Here is a 24,032-nt window from a genome sequence, read left to right as displayed (position 1 = left end):
AATGAAGACCCAACGCAGCCAAAAATAAAAGAAAATAAATAAATTAATCAAAACAAAACAAAACAAAGACAGGTTCTGCCAAACACAGCTGGGCCCAAAAATCAAGGAGTCATTCTCAGAGGGACATGATTGGGTAAAAACTGTCATCAATCGGTCTTTTCAGACATGTTAGTCCACAAGGACAGCAACTGCCTTTAAATTCAAAGGACAGTATCAAGCTCAATATTAGCTAAGCAGAGTATCTTTTAATCTTTTACAAGGAAACTTTTACCCACTACTGCTAATTATCTTCTTGGTTTACAGGTCTAGAAAAATGAAGTCTGTGATCTTTTTCCTATTCATTTTGGGAACTGCAGTTGCAATCCCGGTAAATATCCTTTCTTCTATTGTTACATCTCTCCTTCCTGACATTCAATTTAGAAATCCTCCATTTAAAAGAAAATGTTCTTCAGCTTGCGCTATTTACTTAGTAGCATGTTAGTCATATAACTTGTGAGGTGTTTTTGATTTTATATAGCCCTAAATTTTTAAGAAATAAACAAATCAGGGACCACCCTCCCTAAATAAATAAATAAATAAATAAATAAATAAATAAATTAATTAAATGTTCTTATAGAATGGTTTGAAGTTCTCTTTTTTAATTTTTTTATGTTTATTGGAGTATAGTTGACTTATAATGTTGTGCTAGTTTCAGGTGTACAGCAAAGTGAATCAGTTATACATATACACATGTCCACTCTTTTTTTGATTCTTTTCCCATATAGGCCATTACAGAGTACCGAGTAGAGTCCCCTGTGCTGTACAGTAGGTCCTTATTCGTTATCTATTTTATATATAGTAGTGTGTATATGTCAGTCCCAATCTCCCAATTTATCCCTTCCCCACCTTACCCCCCTGGTAACCATAAGTTTGTTTTCTACATCTGTAACTCTATTTCTGTTTTGTAGATAAGTTCATTTTTATTTTAATCAAATTATTTTTTTTCCCAAGCAAGGAATGAATGACTAGTAAAAAGGAAATAAGGTACTTAAAAAAAATATATTTCTTGGGAATTCCCTGGTGGTCCAGTGGTTAGGAATCCATGCTTCCACCGCAAGGGGCCTGGGTTTGATTTCTGGTTGGGGAACTAAAATGCCGCAAGCCACGAGACACAACAAAAAAAAAGGTCGACAAAAAAAATATTTCTTTAAGAGCTAACAGCTTCTACCAGATACGAGTACGCAGCTGAAAGTGTTGACTAACAGTCTATTAGCCAGGGAATATGACCAAATACCAAAGAGAACAGGAAGAAATAACTTCTCCTAAGGAAGTTCACCAGGCTAATATGAGAAATCTAAGAAATTAGTATGAGAAATCTTGGAGCAAATACCCACACTCGCCAGCAGCAGTTTCTTCAAGATCAATACATACTGGCTGAGAAATTCTGAGTCTATAATGAAAGCAGGACCCAATAGGTTAGGGACAGGAAATGATATGGTAACCATAAATCAGCTCCTAACTCACACTTGGGGGTACATCCAAGCAAACATGCTGAAAGCAGACAGGACTAGAACTTTCTTTTCTTCACAGCCAGATATACTAGCCCCACCATTCACACTGCAATAAATCAGCCACACACAAATCAGATCATCTGAGACCACGTCAGCAGCCTCAAAATACCTGAAAGTTGTCTTTGTTTATTTAATGGGACCGTAGCTTGGATGATCATTTGGATATCTCCCAAAGGATCCATACCATCCTTAATCAGACTAAAGGATTTGTGCCATTTTTTCCTTTTCACCAAATGGATGAATCAACCTCCTTGAAACAGACAAAGCAATTTATCTCTTGTCCCTTCTCTCCTTCCCTCTCTACTACGTCTAAGATTCCGTCCTTGCCTTTGTTGTTGTTGTTGTTTAAAGATTTATTTATTATTTATTTATATATTTTATTTATTTTTGACTGCGTCGGGTCTCAGTTGCAGCACGCGGGATCTTTCTTTGTGGTGCACGGGTTTCTATCTAGTTGTGGCGTGCAGGTTTTCTCTTCTCTAGTTGTGGTGCGCAAGCTCCAGGACACGTGGGCTCTGTAGTTTGCGGCACATGGGCTCTAGGTGAGGCGTGCAAGACAAAATTGTTCATTGGCTAGTGAAAAGTTCTGCTTTTCCCCACTGACATACTCCATTCTTTTTTTTTTAAGATTTATTTATTTATTTTATTTTTGGCTGCATCAGGTCTTAGTTGTGGCACGTGGGCTCTTCGTTGTTGTACGCAGTCCTCTGTCTAGTTGTGGCGTGGGCTCTGCAGTTGTGGCATGCCAGTTCCAGAGAGCATGGGCTCTGTAGTTTGCAGCATACGGGCTCTAGTTGAGGCGTGTGAGCTCAGTAGTTGCTACACGCGGGCTTAGTTGCCCCGCAGCATGTGGGGTCTTAGTTCCCTGAGTGGGAATCGAACATGCATCCTCTGCATTGTAAGGCAAATTCTTTACCACTGGGCCACAAGGGAAGTCCCTGTCCCTGCTTTTTGGATAGCTTCTGGTTGACAGATGTGTCAACAAGGATAGATACCATGCCACCCAGACCAAGTAGTTCTTAGAAAAAGGAATTTATGAGCACTGCTAAGAATCATGCTTAAGTAGTAAGGAGCTACTCCAGCTGTAATTATACATTCTCCTCTGAAATTACAGGAGTGGAATACTTAATATGTTCAGCACAGAGAGAAGTTCCCACAGAACCATTGTTTTCTCCTGAAAATGCGGTTTGCCCTTGCAGCTGTTGCCACTATGTAAACAAGCATCAAAAGGGTCTTTGAACCAAATGTTTGAATGACACGCCTGCATATAGACGTGTTCCAGATGTTTCCCTCTTAGGAAATTTTTTTTTCATACAGACTCAGTCCCGTGTTAAAAAACTAAGTATCTTCTCAAAGGATGTACCTGTTAAAAATCTTGTATCATTTTCTCTGCCGGCCTGAATTCTCCAGAAATAAGTGGGTTCTGTATGGTTCGGAGAAACCGCACAGATTTCTAGAGGGTATGTTGTTACAAACATACATGTGGAGAGAATGATGAAACAGAATTTCACTTTCTGAAAATTTCTGAAAGATAAGCTGTTGCATTTCTTCCAGCTTGCTGAGGGGGAGTGGAGGAGGAAGGGTGCAGAGACGGGGAGCAGTTCTCCATTAATAAGCCTAAAGTCTCCTCCACTATTGTCCTCCATCTGGTCCCTGCCGGCAACTTGCCAACCTGGCCACCGTTCTTTCTCCATGCTCCTCTTAAAAATGGCTTCTCTGGAAATTTTTTCAAATATGATTATTCCTTTTAGTTGAAAAGGTAATAAGAAGCAAGAGAAGAAACCACATCTAAAAAAAATCCTGGTTGTGGAGGGATGAATTGGGAGATTGGGACTGACATATATACACTACTATGTATTAAATAGGTAACTAATGAGAACCCACTGTATAGCACAGGGAACTCTACTCAGTGCTCTGTGATGACCTAAATGGGAAGGAAATCTTAAAAAGAGTGGATATATGTATACGTATAACTGATTCAATTTGCTGCACAGCAGAAACTAACACAACGTTGTAAAGCAACAATACTCCAATAAAAATTAATAAAACAATACAGGACTTCCCCAGCAGTCCAGTGGTTAAGACTCTGCCTTCCAATGCAGAAGGCGTGGGTTTGATCCTTGGTCAGGGAAATAAGATCCCACATGCTGTGGGGTGTGGCCAAAAACTAACTAAATAAATAATAGAATAAAATAGATAACCAACAAGGACCTACTGTATAGCACAGGAAACTCTGCTCAATATTATGTAGCAACCTAAATGGGAAAAGAATTTGAAAAGGAATAGATACATGTATATGTATAACTGAATCACTTTGCTGTACACCTGAAACTAACACAACATTGTTAATCAACTATACTCCAATATGAAATAAGAACTTTAAAAAAGTAATTTATATTTCACTTTAAAATTAAATCAATCAATAAATCAATCAATAAAATCCTGTACTCCATGACTTTCTTTACATTATATAATCAGCACTACAGGACCTGGTAATGGAATAAAGACAAGTCAATTCAAATAAAATCTTAGTTTTATACTTATACCTGGACCTGTCTGACACGAGTGTTCACAGTATCTCTCTAATAAAGATCTGTGATGAATACCTGCCTAAGATATCAGACAGTTCATATTATTACCACTGTGTGATATTACTACTAGCTATAGTAATTTTTCACTTGAGTTACCCCTTAAAATTCACAAAATGTCTTGTATACATAGACTTATCTTGGTATTTCTGCTCACTTCACCTTGAGAGATGAGAGAGTACAGATGAACAATTTGTCAAACCACCACACATAGTAAATAGCAGAGTCAAGACTTGAAGAAAGGTCTCTTATCTCTACGTCCAGTTGTTCAACTTCTCCATCATGTATCACCACCCAGCTCTTCATCTATGCCTCCAGTCTTGCTAGAAATAGAACTATTCCTATAAAGGAAATAATACTCCATAGCTGTTCAGCCCTACTAAACTTGGTGTCCTGTTTCATACAGTTTTTCAATTAGTTCAAGATTAAATTTTTTTTATTACATGATTTCCTGATGAATATGACTGATAGAGTTACGAAAGTACACAAATATTGAATAAAGGGTTTATAACTTTTTCTGCTAATTATCAGTGAGTAGTTAAAAGTTAATTTAAGAAAATGCACAGTGCTATAGCCTATGGTTAATTTGATTTCAACTTTATGCTGAACAACATTTTTCAAAATTATAAAGTACAAATGCTTTGTAAAAGTTTGAAAAACACAGAAAATAATTCCAAAAATCAAAGGTTGCTATTATTGAAATCATTTTGGCCCTATCTTCCCCCATTCTCTGCATATATAACTTTTTCTTAATCATGATTGGGATTTTGTTTTCACTTAAGATTATATTCTAACTATTTGCTTGTATCTTTAAAAATTCTAGAGAATATCTTTTAACTGATGTTTTAAATGAAATATATTACTACTAACAATGATGTCAAGAAAAAAGTAGCTAGAAATTTTAAACATTAACATTTAGGCATGAATAATAAACCAGTTTTTAATTTTTTCAGACACAAGTGAGGTTCCTATCTGATCATTCCAACCCAACTGCTGATTCCTTGAGTTCCTTCCAACAGGCTGAAATATTGGTAACATCTGAGCACACTGCAATCCCCATTGTAAGGGCTGAAGATGCAGAAAATGAAAAGGAAACTGAAGTATCCATAGAAGACCATCCCACTCATAAGGTAAAAGTAACATCGTTATACTAGTACAGATTTTTGTCTCCCAAGGTCTCAATTCTAAAGCGTGGTCAAAGAGACTACCTTATTCACTCTAAGTTTAATTTTTTTAAGATGATGATCACATCAACTGCCTCCAATCTCTAACAGAATTGTGAGGATTAATGAGTTTTACTTCTTGGGCTGAAGTGCTACATAATTGTTTTATTTCACAAAATTCAAGTTCAGGTTAAACTTGTAGCTATCGAATGTGAAGAATATAAAAAATAAGTTTATAAGACATTATGTGAAGAAAAAGAATTAAGAAATATTCAATGTTGGCTTATGAATTGTAAATATGATGTAGATATGACATTATCATTTGTTTCAAGGATAAACTTTTTTCTTTTTAGCCTGAAAAATCTTCAGTACTAACGTCAGAGGAGGAAAACCATGACCAGTCAGTAGATCAGGACCAGAGTTACAGCCCAAACCTGGGATTACAGGATCAAGAGAAAAGTGAAAGTGACTTAATTGAGAATTTGGAGTCTACACCAACTGAAGGTACATTGGACCTAAAAGAAGATATGAGTGAGCCTCCAAAGGAAAAACTCCCCGAGAGATTCCTTGGTCATGATGTTAGTTCCATTGTAGATTCGAATCAACAAGAAAGCATCACAGAGACAGAGGAAATCCAAGAACAACCTATAAATGACTCACATCCTCAGTTGAACAGCAGCAGCAAACATAGCCAAGACCTAGGTGTTCCAGGAAACCAAGAGCAGGATCCAAATATCCCAAATGGAGAAGAGGAAGGGGAAAAAGAGCCAGGTAAAATTGGTACCCACAGTGATAACCAAGAAGGGGAGAGAGAAGTTCCCGAGGAGCATTCTACCAGCAATCAGGAAGAAGACAGTACACAGTCCGATGATATTTTGGAAGAGTCCTATCAACCAACTCAAGTAAGCAAGATGCAGAAAGATGAATTGGAACAGGGTGGCCAAGAACAAGAAGAGGAAAACTCCAATGCAGAAATGGAAGAGGAAACTGCATCAAAAATCAGTAAGCCCAACCAAGATAAAGAATGGCAGAGCCAAGAAGGACAGCCTGGCCTTGAAGTTATCAGCAACCATGAGGAGATGGACAAAAAGACTCTTTCTGAGCCTTTGCTGGTGGAGCCTACGGATGACAGTAACATCATGCCCAGAAATCATGGGGCTGATGATGACGGCGATGATGGCCCCAGGCACAGTGCAAGTGAGGAGGACTTCAACCCAAGCGAGTCTTTCCTGGAAAATGAAAGAGCTCAGTCCAATTACCATCACATTAAATACGAGGAGCAAAGAGAAAAAGCACGTGAGAATGAGAATGTAGATACCAGCGAACCTGTAGAAAACCGAGGGGTGAGATTATTTACAATGGTGCTTGTCCGATAAAGTGGTTAGCTTTTCCAAAAATGGGCATGACCTTTCTCTGTGCTCTTGCAATCCCTTGTGCGCATCTCTTAGTACATTACTAAAATATATTATAATTATTTATTTTTCTCTACATCTCCATCATTAGTCTGAAAATGCCTGTTTCATTTGGGTTCCCCTAGAAACATATCCTGGATGTTAGTGCAGTTTGTTTGAGAAGTTCAGGGAACAAAGGAAGCTAATCAACGGTACATAATTAAAGCCATGTAAAGCACATGCCTCTGAATTAGCCCCTTTGGAGAGTGAGGGAGCTATGGCTTTTATATTAGCTGAGGATTACTAGGAGAGGTGTGAATTCCCCAGCACTTCCAGTCTGTCCTTGAGCAGGCCATAGAGAGTGCCGTGGTTTTCCAGGCACAGAGAGGCAGATACTGGCAGTTGAACGTCCCTGGCATGGACTAGAGTGGTAAATTCTGATAGATAAGAGGGATGGGAGGTATGACAACTGCTGTTCTCACGCCCTGATAGCAGGTGCCAGGTCACAGTCAAGTTGATCACCAATGTCTAGCAAAATGCCTCTAATGTAATAACGTAAGAGATCCAGCAATGTTTATTGATTTAGCTATAAAGGCAAAGAACAAAGACTTCAGCTACAGCTTTATGAAGCAAACACACACCAAAATGATAATCAGGAAATGACAGCAGGGTGAGGGAAGGGAAAAAACATCTTGTTCTTTGGTTGTTTAATCATTTGGAGCTTTCATGCCAAACTCTGGCAGCCACCCACCAGGAGCCCCTAGCACAGGTTTTGGGGGGCAAGGTGAATACTAACTTTGATTCCTGAGAACTCTGCTGCCCTTCTAAGGCAGGAGTTTTCTTACATTTTAGAAACCTGGTAAGAAACATTTCCCAATAGCGTCACAGAGATTCCTAATGTAATCATGTCTTAACTATAGAATCACATGGTAATACTGCATTTCTACTGTTTTCCCAAACCAAAGGGGAGGTTCCAACTTCGCTTCTGATGTTAGTTCCAATGTTTATTGGGTAATCCCCAGAGATATAGCACTGAACCCAGTTCATAAAGATAGAAATGGCTCCTGTTCTCAGAGGGTTACTGTCTATTTCCACGGTTGTGGCTGGTGTCTTCTCCTTCTGAGATCTGAAACGATTGGAGTGTGAAAAGATCTGTGGAGGTACGCACAGTGGAAATATAAATTATGTAAACGCTTTCCCTAAAATAGACTTCAACTTCTGCTCTTGTTATTATAAAGGCCAAGAAAGCAGAAAGCTCACCGAATGAAGATGACAGTTCAACTGAAGGCAACACAAGGGTGCACAATGTCGGTGAGTACAGGCTAAGCAAGCGGTCTGTGACTATGTGAGGAGAGAGACAGAATGGGCTATGTTGGGCTATCCCCACGCCTTCATTTGTGACTACTGCACAGAATTTTTCCTCTCCCCACTCCTCCCCAAGGAAATGCTCCCATAAATTGTTGAATTCTCATGTGCACATTTGATCTACAACTATGGTAACTGTGTTTACAAACTGGAAATCCGGTTGCAATGTTACTGCAAAAGCTAGAATTCTTTTTCTCTAAGTCCTTTCGCTTCGAAGAAGAAAAATTGATTCTACCTTATTTATACTCAAACCCATAAATTAGAATTGAGATCCCATATTTAGTAAAGACCTAATTCTTAATCACATACCCCAATCACAAAATTTTGAATTTCAACCATAAAATTCTCGTGGCTTATTTAACTTTTGACCAACTTGCACAGCAGTGCTCTGTAGATGTCAGGCTATGACCATTGTCGGCAGGTCAAGAAAAGTTGTTTGTTCTTTTTAAATCCCCAATCCAAACTGCAAAGAAATCTAGACTATTATGCAAAATAGTCTGGAGACAGAGGGTCCCACCTTAGAATTAACACATCCATTAAAAAGGCTTCTAATGTTTTCCCAAATTTTCTCTTATTCATGCAAATGGAACTGTCTGGATGAATTTGAGTTTACATACTCAGTTTAGCTTTGTCCATGTTTCCTGTCCAAACTTTTCTGTTAGATTCTTGCATGAGCTTCCAGTGTAAAAGAGGACACGTCTGCAAGGCTGATCAACAGGGAAAACCCCACTGTGTTTGCCAAGATCCAGTGACTTGTCCTCCTACAAAACTCCTTGACCAAGTAAGGATTCTACAAAATGGTCTTTAAGGGACATCAAACAGTTAGTGATTTGAATGAAAGTAATTTGCAGTTGAAATCTTTTGTTAAAGAAAAAAGTAAATGCCCAGGTTATCATCTAATATTTAAACAACAGTCAATAGAAACAGCAGTTCATTAGACAGACTTTAAGGAACAGAGTGTTTTCCCAATGGACATTCCCAAGCTTGAGGTTTCTCTCATACTCGTCTTTCTTAGGCTTGTGGCACTGACAATCAGACCTATGCCAGCTCCTGCCATCTCTTTGCTACTAAGTGCAGATTGGAGGGGACCAAAAAGGGGCACCAACTACAGCTGGATTACTTTGGAGCCTGCAAATGTAAGAGTCTAACCACCACTGCTGAAAGTGTTTTGGGTGAATCTGAATTATATACATATATATATGTACTCATATATATGCAGTTGACAACAACAAAAAGTTAATGTAGTTCTGAATCCAGGCTGCACATTAAAATAACTGGGAAGACTTTTTTAAAAATTAGAAGAATAATGTGTAGGCTTTAACTGTAAGAGATTCTGATTTAATTGGACTGGCTTGGAACCTTGGCATTGTTTTTTCACTTGTTTTTAAAGTAACCGAGACAATTCTAATGTGCAGCCAGGGTTCAGAACCATTATGCTAATGTTATCCGCTTAATAACTGAGATGAATCATTGGAATTTTGTTAAATTACTTGTCCTCTTCCAAAAGCTAAGCCTTTGTCAAGAAGTTTTAGTGACAGCATAGTCTTCCAGAATTTTTTGAAATTGTCTTCCTTCCCCAGGATACTCTCAATTGTGTTTGGACCTCCTGGTTGCTAAGTGATTCTCCACATTAGCAGTGCTTACTAACCTCTCCTGTCTTTCCAGACACAGGAGAGGATTCAGTTTCTCAGCCCCCTTGGTGTTAGATGCAGCCATATGAGTTGCTTTTTCCAGTGAAAGTTGAGCAAAAATCATCCATGGGAGTTCTGGACAGAACATTTAAGAGCTGGTGTACGGCTCTCCATACCCTCTTCACCTCGTGTTGAGATGATGCTGAACGGCGGTGTCTCCCGCATCCTGAGCCCCAGAGAGACAGACGAGCAGAGCTCTCCTGCCAACTTATAGGGGACATGTAGCAGGATGGAGAAATAAATGTTTGATGTGATGTACAACATAGTAGCCAACACTGCTGTATATGGTATATTTGAAAGTTGCTAAGAGAGTAGATCCTGAAAGTTCTCACCACAAGGAAATAAAAAACTCAAGTCACTATATGAGGTTATGAATGTTTAACTAAACTAATGATCACTGTGGTAATCATTACACAATATATGTATGTCAAGTCATTATGCAGCACACCTTAAACTTACGGTGTGGTATGTCAGTTATATTTCAATAAACCTGAAAAAAATATTTGTTCCCTTAAGCCACTGAGATTTAACATTATTTCCACAGTATAAGCTAACTTCTGCCTTTTTCTCCTTTCTCCTAACAAAGAGCTCTTGTGACCTCCACTTCTGAATTCCAACTCTCTGATTCTAGAGTAGTGGTTCTCAGCCCTGGCTGCACATCACAATTACTTCTGGAGCTTTTTAAAACATCCTGATGCCCAGGCTCCTCCCCCAGGTCAATCAAATCAGGATTTCTTTGAATGGAAGCTGGCATCTGGTATGTTTTTTAAACACTCCTGGCAATTCTGTTAGGGCGCCAGGGTTAAGGACCACCGTTGTGATGGAGGGGCAGTGAGGATGCTGTCAGTCACCGGAAGTTGTCAAGCGTCCTGTTATGAGGACTTTCCTTGGGACCGGAGTAAGTCCCCAAAATTAAAATTAATTTACTTTCTGCCTGGAACAGCTATTCCTGTTTGTACGGACTTTGAAGTGACCCAGTTCCCTCTAAGGATGAGAGACTGGCTCAAGAATATCCTCATGCAGCTTTATGAACCTAACCCTGAGCACGCTGGGTATCTAAATGAGAAGCAGAGAAATAAAGTAAGTTCTCCACGGCCAGCTACCTAAGTGTCTGTCTACAGGGGACGGGGTGGGGGTGGGGGTGGGGGAGGGGATGGGGGAGGGGTATATCAGCCCTTCCTCTGCATATCAGCAACCACACCTGGTTAACACCCATGGATTAACAGAATAGTAGTGGTCATCCTTCACACCTCAAAGTTTGGGACACAGCCAAACCACCCGATTCCTGCACGCAGGGCAGGGGCCTGAGCAAGAGCTTTTGAACACATCCCTAGAACAAACTCTGTTGACCAAAGTGAACCTCAATTCAGCGTTTATATGTTCAGGCCCAGGCATATTACTTAAATCTAAACGTGTTTTTTACCTTTATAGGCCAGACATAGATTTATGATATAAGGGAAATCCATTATTAACAATGTCAGTAATATACTAAGATTAAAAAGTGCAGAATATTAATCCTAGAAGTTCCCAGGGAAAATTCATTCATCAGATAGTTATTGCGTGTATACCAGGTACCTGGAATTGATTTACATGCTGGAAATACAGCAAGGGACCAAAGAAAAATCTCTGCCTTCATGAGCCTACATTCTAGGCAAAGAGACGATATATACTTATATACACATGTATGCAAATATGAACATACAAGCAAATGTACAAATATATGCAGATAAACATTTATGCAAATATGTTATGTCAGGTGGGATGAAACATGCTATAAAGAGAAAAATAAAACATGTAGGAGGGTGTGCATTAACTGTGTCAAATGCTGTTTACAGGCGGTTAAGATGAGGACTGAGAGTTGGCCCCGAATTTGGCACTGGACAGTCATAGTTGACCTTGACAGGAGCTGTTTTTGCAAGAGAAAAGCCTGAATGGATAGGGTTCAAAAGAGAATAGGAGGAATGATGTAAAAGCAGCAAGTATAGAAGACATTTTGTTGTAAAGGGGAAAAGTGAAATGGGTGGCAGGTGGAGAGGAATATGAGTTCAAGGGTCCTATCTACCAGCGGGAGGTGATAGAGGGTGTTTGTATGCCTCTGGAAATAATCCAGTAAAGAAGGAAGGGTGCCCAACTGCCACAGGGTATTCTTGAGTAGATGAGAAGGGGTGAGCTTCTGAGCACCAGTGAGCGGCTGGGCTTAGTAGATGAGGAATGAAGGAATTTCATGCATGGTGACAAGGAGGGAAATTGGTAGATGTGTTCATGAGAACAAGTAGAAGTTCTGTTCTGATGGCTTCCAGTTACTCAGTGCTCTAACAGGTAACGTCGCAAGCTGGTAGTTTTATATGCATTGCCCCTAAATGATTTCTATCCTCTCTCTTTAACTACACATTGCCACAGACAGCCTTGAGAGCATTAGATACAAAACAGGGAAATTTCAGTGGGGCTGCCAAGCAGCATCACGCCAGGGCTAACCTGAGCCACAGCAGGCACTGGATGGAAATACATAAAGGATTAAGAATGGAGTATGCCAGGACTTCCCTGGTGGTCCAGGGGTAAAGAATCCGTCTTCCAATGCAGGGGACGCAGGTTTGATCCCTGGTCGGGGAACTAAGTTCCCACATGTCACGGGGCAACTAAGCCTGCGCGCCACAACTACTGAGCTCACACACCTCAGCTAGAGCCCGAGTGCCGCAAACTACAGAGCCCACGCGCCCTGGAACTGGCACGCCACAGCGGCAGAGCCCACGCCACAGCTAGAGAGAAGCCTGCATACCACAACGAAGAACCCACGTGCCTCAACTAAGACCCGATGCAGCCAAAAATAAGTTTAATTAATTAATTAATTAATAATAAATCTTTAAAAAAAAAAAGAATGGAATATGCCAGTGGGGAAGAACACAACTTTCCACCAACAAATGAACAATTTTGTCTAGGTCAGTTCAGCCCTTTTCATTAAAACCTTTTCATAGTTTTAAGAAATGTGAGGAATATCACTTGGTTAAAAGATCAAAAAAAGTCTTAAATTTCTTCTGAAAACCCTAGGGTTTTTTAAATGTTAGCTATTATTCTATGCAGAAAGCTGTGGTGTTGATTAGAAGGCATGTAATTTGTTCTCAAATAACGTTCTGGGTTTGTTTTCCTCTGTCGTGTTAGGAATACTCTTCAAGTAAAGTTTAGCAAGTGATAATTCCATCACACTTGTCTGATTCTCTAATGATCATCTCCTTCCTAATCTCAGGTCAAGAAAATTTACCTGGATGAAAAGAGACTCCTGGCTGGGGACCACTCAATTGACCTTCTCTTAAGAGACTTTAAGAAAAACTACCACATGTATGTGTATCCTGTACACTGGCAGTTTAGTGAACTGGATCAACATCCTAGGGACAGGTAAAAACTTTCCACCTTCCCATTAACTAGGTCATCTCCCTGATATAACGTCTAGTTATCTATACCCAAGAATTCTAAACAGATTTAGGAAACTTCCCAGTTCCATTTTAGAACACAGAAATGTCAAACAAATACGGTTATGAGTCTAAACACAAAGCTGCTTTGAGGGACTTCCCTGGCTGTCCAGTGGTTAAGATTTCGCCTTCCAATGCAGGGGGTGTGGGTTTGATCCCTGGTCAGGGAGCTAAGATCCCACATGCCTCGCGGCCAAAAAACCAAAACATACAACAGAAGCAATATTGTAACAAATTCAATAAAGACTTTAAAAATGATCCACATCCAAAAAAATTTAAGAAAAAAAGAAAAGTGCTGCTTTGAACATAACAGAATATGGCCACAATTCCACAAGCTCCCACGTTTACATGTAGGGTCCAGCCTCCCGAGAGGCTCTACCCACCCTTTCTCATTCTTGATCCTAAATTCTGAAGCTAATCTGATTGGCCCCAGTTGGATTAAGCACCTACGTCTGGAATGATCCGGTTCGGCTGGTGGTAAGAGCCAGGTTGTATAAACATGATTGTTGGGATGCAGCCCTATAAATTTAGGGTGGAGGGAGGATAGTTCCTAGGGAAGAAGGAAACCTTATGAATTGACATCCCCAAAGCTGTCTGTCTTACCCACAAATCGTTTATTTCGTTTGTAGCTTTTCATGAACGCACTACTTAGTTGCCGTCCTCAGCAGCCTTGGGGAAGAAAAATGCCCTTGGTGATCGTAAGAGTTAGCTCTTCAGACACAAGTTAGTAACCCAGTTAATTGGCTGCCATTTATCTCATTGCAGAGTCTTGACTCACTCTGAGCTCGCTCCTCTGCGGGCATCTCTGGTGCCCTTGGAACACTGCATAACGCGCTTCTTTGAAGAGTGTGACCCCAACAAGGATAAACACATCACCCTGGAGGAGTGGGGTCACTGCTTCGAAATTAAAGAAGGTAATTTCATCATCAGCCCAGGGAGAGGGGTGTCCTCTTCCCCAGATAAGCCCTAAGCCCTGCAGCCCTCATAGACAGGTCCTGCCCTGTGTTCAAATTGAAACCTAGAGACCACAAGGTGGCAGACTGCAAGGTTATTTCTTACTCCCTTTATGATCTCTGCTTCAAAGTGTAGCAAGGGTGAATATTTAAGGGGTAACTGCACTGAGGTCTCAGAAATTGGCTAAGCCTAAGAAAGTGATGTGAGTCCAGAGAGCTGAGCCTAATCTCCGAAGGCTACCTTTCTACGGAAGGAAGGAAGGACTTTACTTCCTTCCTTAACCTGAGTATTGGGCCAAACTTTAAAAAATCATACATGAAGAGTAAAACAGCAAGCTTGATTCTGAAAATGGGAGATGCCAGAAGAATCTTAGAATTTATTCCCAACACACTAAAGATTTCCACCAGTTGTGCCCAGGCGTTATTCCTTTAATCCAAAAGGAATTCCCTCTGCAGCGGAGGAATTTAAATTTAGACATTATTTGTTTTGCTAGGTTATATCTTAATGTACTTCCTTTTCTTTTCCTAAGTTACAGTTGATTTTTATGAGCAAGCCTGTTTTTAATAATCAAGATATGACAGGTGTTCAAAAAATGAGCAATCAAAACTGCTCACAGAATGTAAATCAACAATGAACATCAAATCTCTAAAGCAGAGGTTTTACCCATGTGTTCACGACATACGTATATGTAGGATGACTATGCAGCCAAGAAATAAAGAAAAGTAAGTTCATCAAAGGTCAGAGTTTCCCCAAAAGAGGTAACTTGTGTGAACTTCACTCTAAAAATATTCTTTATGTATATGTATGATGGCTTGAAATTGGAAAGAAAGAGTTGGAATATGAGGATTTAGTTATTTATTGATAAACTGATAAGCAGAAAAGGTCCTTTTCCTCTACAATGTTATTCTGTGAAATAAGTACAACTGCAATGAGCAAAGAATGAATATTTTTGTAAGCCCCTAGTTCTGTGTATTAGTTGCCTATTTCTGCACAACAAATTACCCTAAAGATTAGAAGCTTAAAATCTCTCTCACAGTTTCTGAGGATCAGGAATCCGGGAGGACCTTACCTGTATGGATCTGCTTTAGGATCTGCTCTAGGCTCACTTACATGGCTATTGGTAGGAGGCTTCAGTTCCTCACCATGTGGTCCTTTGCACAGTGCTGCTCATAACATGGTATCTGGTTTCCTCCAGAGCAAGTGATCAGAGACAGAGATAGAAAGAGAGAGAGAGAGTCCAAGACAGAAGCCGCAGTTCCCTGTAGGACTAATCTCAGAAGTGACATATTTCTGCCATATTCTGTTTGTCACACAGTCTAACCCTGCTACAATGTGGGGGGAGACCACAGGAGATGGGGATCATTGGGGGCCAGAGTGGAGACTGTGGACCACATACTGTTTATACCCTATTAACATCAATAGGAAATTAACAGGCAATTAAGACCCAGTCTCATGCAAATAATGCCAATTTCCTTTCTAACACCTATTCTATAAGCACAGTACTTACAAATTCATATACATCCCTAAAAATGGCTAACAATGTTTTTTCCAATTCCCATGTTGAAAAGATAAAATGTACCCAAGGACAGCTGCCCCAACCCCTCCCCTCCACCATTATCAAGAAAAAAACTTAGCTGGGACAGGACATATTTATGTATACCCTTTTATATGGCACGTGATTTTAAAGGAGTGATCCAAAGGCAAATTTAAAGAGAGACCATTTAAGGAAACCAGTTGCACTTCACTCTTCCTTTTGAAATTTCTGGCAGCTCTTCAGCATATGGGCCTACTCAGGCCCTGTGCTGGGTGGTTGTCTGGGAGAATCAGGAAGGGCTTAAAGTTCTGTGACTCGCAAAGCTCCTAATGTTCTTGTTTGTTCACTGTGCTTTGGCCATGATTACATTTTGAAGAAGGGAAAGAATTATCACACAATAAGCCAATAAAGCAGATATTAAATATTCAGTCAGGACATGTAAACAAGTTACTGCTTTGAGATTCAGCTAGGCAAAGAAAAAAACTGTCTATTTATAAGCATACAAATGTATTCCCGCAGGACGGAGAAATCCACAGGACAAGATAAATTGTAGCCAGTGCTGTCCTGAATTTTAACCTCCTTTGCTCTGAACTAGATGTGCTCAAATATTCCAGCTCTGTTATTAACTAGCTATGCGAATTAGGGCATGCCACTTATCCTCAGCAAGTCTCATTTTCCTTGTGTGTAAAAATGGGATTCAATTACGAGGTGAAGGAGTCTTATTTATTTAATGCCTATGACATACTGTGGATTAACATGTATCCACATTAATCTTTAGGAAAACCTTCCAAGCTAGATGAACAGGGGAAACAAATCACATCATGCAGGTCCTACTAAGCCAGTTAAAGACATTATCCTCACAGTACTGGAGGATCCCCAAAGGGTTTTTAACAAGGGAGTGATTTCACTGGATTTGTACTTAAGAAAGATTCTTCTGGTTATATTGTGGATACGCCAGAGAACTATTGTGGTGAATCCAGGCAAAAGTTGTTGAGAACCTGAATTAGGGCAGTTATAGTAGGGAAAAAGGAAAGTAAACATATTCAAATATATTTTAAAATATCAACATATTCAAGATATAGTTGAGAATATAAACATATTCAAGACGTACAACATGCAGAAATAATAAGACAGTGTTTCATAGGAAACACGTGGAGGCAGGAAGCAGGCAGTTAGTTTGAGAGGAAGACAAGTACAATGCCTAGGTTCCTGGCACATGCCAGGCAGGGTAAGGAGAGGTACCTTCCACTGAGACAGAAAACACAAGAACAGAAGCAGAATAAATGTATCATTTATTCATACATTTTTTCCTTCAACAAGTCTTTACTGGTGGTCTACATAGTACCAGGCACTGTTCTCAAGGCTGGATATGCAGCATATTTAAACATTAATGGGAAGGGCCCAGTAAAAAAAAAAAAAAAGAAAGATTGAGGATATAAGAAAAAAAGAGGAAAATAGGGGAGAATTCTGAGATCAGAAGAGATCCTGAGCACAGGCAGAGGATTAGCCTCCAAGTCAACAGGAGGGACATCTCTCATCTGAACAGAAAGAAGACAGCAAGATGGCAGAGTAGAAGGATATGCACTCACTCCCTCATGCAAGAGCACTGGAATCACAACTAACTGCTGAACAGTCATCAACAGGAAGGCACTGGAACTCACCAAAAAAGATACCCCACATCCATAGACAAAGGAGAAGCTGCAATGAGACAGTAGCAGGGGCACAATCACGATAAAATCAAATCCCATGGGCCTCCCTGGTGGCGCAGTGGTTAAGAGTCCGCCTGCCGATGCAGGGGATACGGGTTCGTGCCCCGGTCTGGGAGGATCCCATATGCCGCGGAGCGGCTGGGCCCGTGAGCCATGGCCGCTGGGCCTGCGCATCCGGAGCCTGTGCTCCACAACGGGAGAGGCCACAACAGTGAGAGGCCCGCATACCGCCAAAAAAAAAAAAAAAAAAAAAAAAAAATCAAATCCCATAATTGCTGGGTGGGTGACTCAAACTGGAGAGCACTTATACCACAGAAGTCCACCCACTGGAGTGAAGGTGCTGAGCCTCACGTCAGGCTTCCCAACCTGGGGGTCCAGCAACAGGAGGAGGAATTCCCAGAGAATCAGACTTTGAAGGCTAGTGGGATTTGATTGCAGGACTTTGACAGGTGTGGGGGAAACAGAGACTCCACTCTTGGAGGGCACGCACAAAGTAGTGTGCATATCGGGACCCAGGGGAAGGAGCAGTGACCCCATAGGAGACTGAACCAGACCTACTTGCTAGTGCTGGAGGGTCTTCTGCAGAGGTGGGGGGCGGTGGTGGCTCACCACAGGGACAAGGACACTGGCAGCAGAAGTTCTGGGAAGTACTCCTTGGCATGAGCCCTCCCAGAGTCTGCTATTAGCCCCACCAAATGGCCTGTAGCCTCCAGTGCAGGGTCACCCCAGGCCAAACAACCAACAGGGAGAGAACTCAGCCCCACCCATCAGCAGACAATCGGATTAAAGTTTTTCTGAGCCCTGCCTACCAGAGCAACACCCAGCTCTACCTACCACCAGTCCCTCCCATCAGGAAGCTTGCACAAGCCTCTTAGGTAGCCTCATCAACCAGAGGGCAGACAGTAGAAGCAAGAAGAACTACAATCCTGCAGCCTGTGGAATGAATACCACATTCACAGAAAGATAGACAAAATGAAAAGTCAGAGGACTATGTACCAGATGAATAAACAAGATAAAACCCCCAAAAAACAACTAAATGAAGTGGAGATAGGCAACCTTCCAGAAAAAGAATTCAGAATAATGATAGTAAAGATGATCCAGGACCTCGGAAAAAGAATGGAGGCAAAGATCGAGAAGATGAAAGAAATGTTTAACAAAGACCTAGAAGAATTAAAGAACAAACACCTAGAAAAATTAAAGAACAAACAAATGGAGATGAACAATACAATAACTGAAATGAAAAATACACTAGAAGGAATCAATAGCAGAATAACTGAGGCAGAACAACGGATAAGTGACCTGGAAGGCAGAATGGTGGAATTCACTGCTGTGGAACAGAATAAAGAAAAAAGAATGAAAAGAAATGAAGACAGCCTAAGAGACCTCTGGGACAACATTAAACACACCAACATTTGCATTATAGGGGTCCCAGAAGGAGACAAGAGAGAGAGAGAGAGAGGACCCGAGAAAGTATTTGAAGAGATTATAGTTGAAAACTTCCCTAACATGGGAAAGGAAATAGCCACCCAAGTCCAGGAAGTGCAGAGAGTCCCATACAGGATAAATCCAAGGAGAAACATGCCAAGACACATAGCAATCGAACTGACAAAAATTAAAGACAGAAAAATTATTAAAAGCAACAAGGGAAAAATGACAAATAACATACAAGAGAATGCACATAAGGTTAATAACTGATTTCTCAGCAGAAACTCTACAAGCCAGAAGGGAGTGGCACGATATATTTAAAGTGATGAAAGGGAAAAACCTACAACCAAGATTACTCTAGCCGGCAAGGATCTCATTCAGATTCGATGGAGAAATCAAAACTTTACAGACAAGCAAAAGCTAAGACAAATCAGCACCACCAGACCAGCTCTACAACAAATGCTAAAGGAACTTCTCTAGGCAGGAAACACAAGAGAAGGAAAAGACCTACAATAACAAAGCCAAAACAATTAAGAAAATGGTAATAGGAACATACATATTGATAATTAGCTTAAATGTAAATGGATTAAATGCTCCAAACAAAAGACATAGACTGGCTGATGGATACAAAAGCAAGACCCATATATATGCTGTCTACAAGAGACCCACTTCATACATAGGGACACGTACAGATGGAAAGTGAGGGGATGGAAAAAGATATTCCATGCAAATGGAAATCAAAAGAAAGCTGGAGTAGCAATTCTCATATCAGAAAAGTTAAACTTTAAAATAAAGACTATTACAAGAGACAAAGAAGGACACTATGTAATGATCAAGGGGTCAATCCAAGAAGAAGATAAAACAATTATAAATGTTTATGCACGCAAGATAGGAGCACCTCAATACATAAGGCAAATGCTAACAGCCATAAAAGGGGAAATCGACAGTAACAAAATAGCAGTAGGGGACTTTAACACCCCACGTTCACCAATGGACAGATCATCCAAAACGAAAATAAATAAGGAAACAGAAGCTTAAAATGACACAATAGATGAGATAGATTTAATTGATATTTATAGGAGATTCCACCCAAAAACAACAGATTACATTTTCTTCTCAAGTGCACGTGGAACATTCTCCAGGATAAGTCACATCTTGGGTTACAAATCAAGCCTCAGTAAATTTAAGAAAATTGAAATCATATCAAGCATCTTTTCTGACGACAATACTATGAGATTAGAAATCAATTACAGGGAAAAAAACATAACAAACCCAAACACATGGAGGTTAAACAATACATTACTAAATAACCAAGAGATAACTGAAGAAATCAAAGAGGAAGTCAAAAAATACCTAGAGACAAATGACAACAAAAACACGATGATCCAAAACTTTTGGGATGCAGCAAAACCAGTTCTAAGAAGGAAGTTTATAGCAATACAAGCCTACCTCAAGAAACAAGAAAAATCTCAAATAAACAATCTAACTTTACACCTAAAGCAATTAGAGAAAGAAGAACACACAAAACCCAAAGTTAGTAGAAGGAAAGAAATCATAAGGATTAGAGCAGAAATAAATGAAATAGAAACAAAGAAAACAATAGCAAAGATCAATAAAACTAAAAGATGATTCTTTGAGAAGATAAACAAAATTGATAAACCTTTAGCCAGACTTATCAAGAAAAAGAGGGAGAGGACTCAAATCAATGAAATTAGAAATGAAAAAGGAGAAGTTACAATGGACACTGCAGAAATACAAAGCATCATAACAGACTACTACAGGCAACTCTATGCTAATAAAACGGATAATCTGGAAGAAATGGACAAATTCTTAGAAAGGTATAACCTTCCAATACTGAACCAGGAAGAAATAGAACACATGAACCGACCAATCACAAGTAATGAAATTGAAACTGTGATTAAAAATCTTCCAACAAACAAAAGTCCAAGACCAGATGACTTCACAGGTGAATTCTATCAAACATTTAGGGAAGAGCTAACACCCATCCTTCTCAAACTGTTCCAAACAATTGCAGAGGAAGGAACTCTCCCAAACTCATTCTACAAGGCCACCATCACCCTGCTATTAAAACCAGACAAAGATACTACAAAAAAAGAAAATTACAGACCAATATCACTGATGAATATAGATGCAAAAATCCTCAACAACATACTAGCAAACGGAATCCAACAGCACATTAAAAGATTCATACACCATGATCAAGGAGGTTTTATCCCAGGGATGCAAGGATTCTTCAATATACGCAAATCAATCAATGTGATAAACCATATTAACCAATTGAAGAATAAAAACCATATGATCATCTCAATAGATGCAGAAAAAACTGCCGACAAAATTCAACACCCATTTATGATAAGAACTCTCCAGAAAGTGGGCACAGAGGGAACCTACCTCAACATAATAAAAGCCATATATGACAAACCCACAGCAAACATCATTCTCAATGGTGAAAAACTGAAAACATTTCCTCTAAGATCAGGAACAAGACAAGGATGTTCACTCTCGCCACTGTTATTCAACATAGTTTTGGATGTCCTAGCCATGGCAATCAGAGAAGAAAAAGAAATAAAAGGAATCCAAATTGGAAAAGAAGATGTAAAACTGTCACTGTTTGCAGATGACATGATACTATACATAGAAAATCCTAAAGATGCCACCAGAAAACTACTAGAGCTGATTGATGAATTTGGTAAGGTTCTTCATTGCATTCCTATACACTACCAACAAAAGATCAGAAAGAGAAATTAAGGAAACAATCCCAGTCACCATTGCAACAAAAAGAACAAAATACCTAGGAATAAACCTACCTAAGGAGGTAAAATACCTGTACTCCGAAAACTATAAGACACTGATGAAAGAAGTCGAAGATAACACAAACAGATAGAGAGATATAGCATGTTCTTGGACTGGAAGAAGAATCAATATTGTGAAAATGACTATTCTACTCAAAGCAATCTACAGATTCAATGCAATCCCTATCAAATTACCAATGGCATTTTTTACAGAACTAGAGCAAAAAAATTTGTATGGAGACACAAAAGCAATCTTGAGGGGAAAAAAATGGAGCTGGAGGAATCAGACTTGCTGACTTCAGGCTATACTACAAAGCTACAGTAATCAAGACAATATGTTACTGGCCCCAAAACAGAGATATAGATCAATGGAACAGGATAGAAAGCCCAGAGATAAACCCATGCACCTATGGTCAACTAATCTATGACAAAGGAGGCAAGGATATACAATGGAGAAAAGACAGTCTCTTCAATAAGTGGTGCTGGGAAAACTGGACAGCCACATGTAAAAGAATGAAAGTAGAATACTCCCTAACACCATACACAAAAATGAACTGAAAATTGATTAAAGACCTAAATATAAGACTGGACACTATGAAACTCTTAGAGGAAAACACAGGAAGAACACTCTCTGACATATATCACAGCAACATCTTTTTTGACCCACCTCATAGAGTAATGAAAAGAAGTGGATATTGAGCTCATGCAGCTCAGTATCAAAAAAACAAACAATCCAATCAAAAAATGGGCAGAATAAAGCAGAAACTAATAAAAAAAAGTAAACAAAAAAAAATTGGGCAGAAGACCTAAATAGACATTTCTCCAAAGAAGACATACAGATGGCCAAGAGGCACATGAAAAGCTGCTTAACATCACTAATTATTAGAGAAATGCAAATCAAAACTACATTGAGGTATCACCTCACACTGGTTAGCATGGGTGTCATCAGAAAATCTACAAACAACAAATGCTGGAGAGGCTGTGGAGAAAAGGGAACCCTCTTGCACTGTTGGTGGGAACGTAAATTGATACAGCCACTATGGAGAACAGTATGGAGGTTCCTTAAAAAACTAAAAATAGAATTACCATGTGACCCAGAAATCCCACTACTGGGCATATACCCAGAGAAAACCATAATTCAAACAGACACATGCACTCCAATGTTCATTGCAGCACTATTTACAATAGCCAGGACATGGAAGCAACCTGAATACTCATTGACAGATGAATGGATAAAGATGTGGTACATGTATACAATGGAATATTACCCAGCCATAAAAAGCAATGAAATTGGGTCATTTGTAGAGATGTGGATGGACCCAGAGACTGTCATACAGAGTGAAGTAAGTCAGAAAGAGAAACACAAATATCGTATATTAACGCATATATGTGGAATCTAGAAAAATGGTACAGATGAACCGGTTTGCAGGGCAGAAATAGAGACACAGATGTAGAGAAGAAACATATGGACACCAAGGGGGGAAAGTGGTGGCAGGGCCGGGGGGAGGAGGAGGTGGTGGTGGTGGGATGAATTGGGAGATTGGGATTGACAAATATACACTAATATGAATAAAGTAGATTAACTAATAAGAACCTACCATATAAAAATAAATTAATTAAATTAAATTTTAAAAAAAGAAGACAAAACATATGAGTGCAAATATGAGTAAATTTATAAGAAGACTATTATCCCTACCTTACAAGTGAAGCCAGTGCTCACAAGAAATACAGCAAAAGTCTGTAATCTTTCCCTCTCTTGGGGCAAGAGGAAAACTTACATTGGGCAGGAAAACTACTTGGTGTCCCAGACAGGGTAGTATGCTTCAGATTAATCTGCTTTAGGTATCTGTTCAAGAATTATTGAGTAAGGGTGGGCCACAACGCTAAGGAGTGGTCTAATATCCCCCAGAGGATGCTGTCTTCTTCCATTAGTGTGGCAACAAGTTCTTTTACAATTACTTGATTGGAAATTTGATATAACTGGCACTATACTTCTATTTATTTTGGTTATATTTTAGCAACCCTTACAGATTAGTATACTTGGCACTTCTTGCCTGGTTTCCCCTCAACCTCCTCTATCAGTGGTTCTCAACCCTACATCAGAACAACCTGCAGAGCTTTCTAAATGTATACATGCCATTGGCCCACCCATGGGGATGCTGATTTGGGGGGGCAGGAGTGAGGCCCAAGGATATATAGTTCTTAAAGCTTCACAGGTGATGTTGACGCCTTACCAGGATTGAGAAACACCTTCATACCTCCTTATTGATGGGTTCTCTGATCCCCTAGTTCTAACATTGTTTATATTACTGCTCTGGCTACTTTCTAAAAGTATGTTTGTTTTTGTTTTTTACAGAAGACATAGATGAAAATCTCCTGTTTTGA

General features: G+C 39.7%; 1 protein-coding gene across 1 annotated transcript; it reads left to right on the top strand.

Annotated features, from left to right (window-relative positions):
- Positions 1-313: 313 nt before the first annotated feature.
- SPARCL1 (SPARC like 1) lies at positions 314-24,032 on the top strand. Its single transcript, XM_060094533.1, has 10 exons — positions 314-367; positions 5,092-5,268; positions 5,655-6,644; positions 7,931-8,003; positions 8,720-8,838; positions 9,073-9,193; positions 10,692-10,828; positions 12,990-13,138; positions 13,978-14,126; positions 24,004-24,032. The coding sequence occupies exons 1-10, from the start codon at positions 314-316 to the stop codon at positions 24,030-24,032; spliced, it is 1,998 nt and encodes a 665-aa protein (XP_059950516.1).

Source organism: Mesoplodon densirostris, chromosome 1 (genome assembly GCF_025265405.1).
Source record: "Mesoplodon densirostris isolate mMesDen1 chromosome 1, mMesDen1 primary haplotype, whole genome shotgun sequence".
Taxonomy (NCBI): domain Eukaryota; kingdom Metazoa; phylum Chordata; class Mammalia; order Artiodactyla; family Ziphiidae; genus Mesoplodon; species Mesoplodon densirostris.
The sequence above is the reverse complement of the archived record's forward strand: the minus strand, read 5'-3'. Positions and strand labels throughout refer to the sequence as shown.

What these genes read in the sequence shown, in the direction of transcription:
- SPARCL1 (XM_060094533.1), top strand. Translation starts at nt 314, where the DNA reads ATGAAGTCTGTGATCTTTTTCCTATTCATTTTGGGAACTGCAGTTGCA. An exon ending in AACCTGTAGAAAACCGAGGG is followed by an intron (nt 6,645 to 7,930) that starts GTGAGATTATTT and finishes GTTATTATAAAG; the next exon opens with GCCAAGAAAGCAGAAAGCTC. An exon ending in ATGAGAAGCAGAGAAATAAA is followed by an intron (nt 10,829 to 12,989) that starts GTAAGTTCTCCA and finishes TCCTAATCTCAG; the next exon opens with GTCAAGAAAATTTACCTGGA.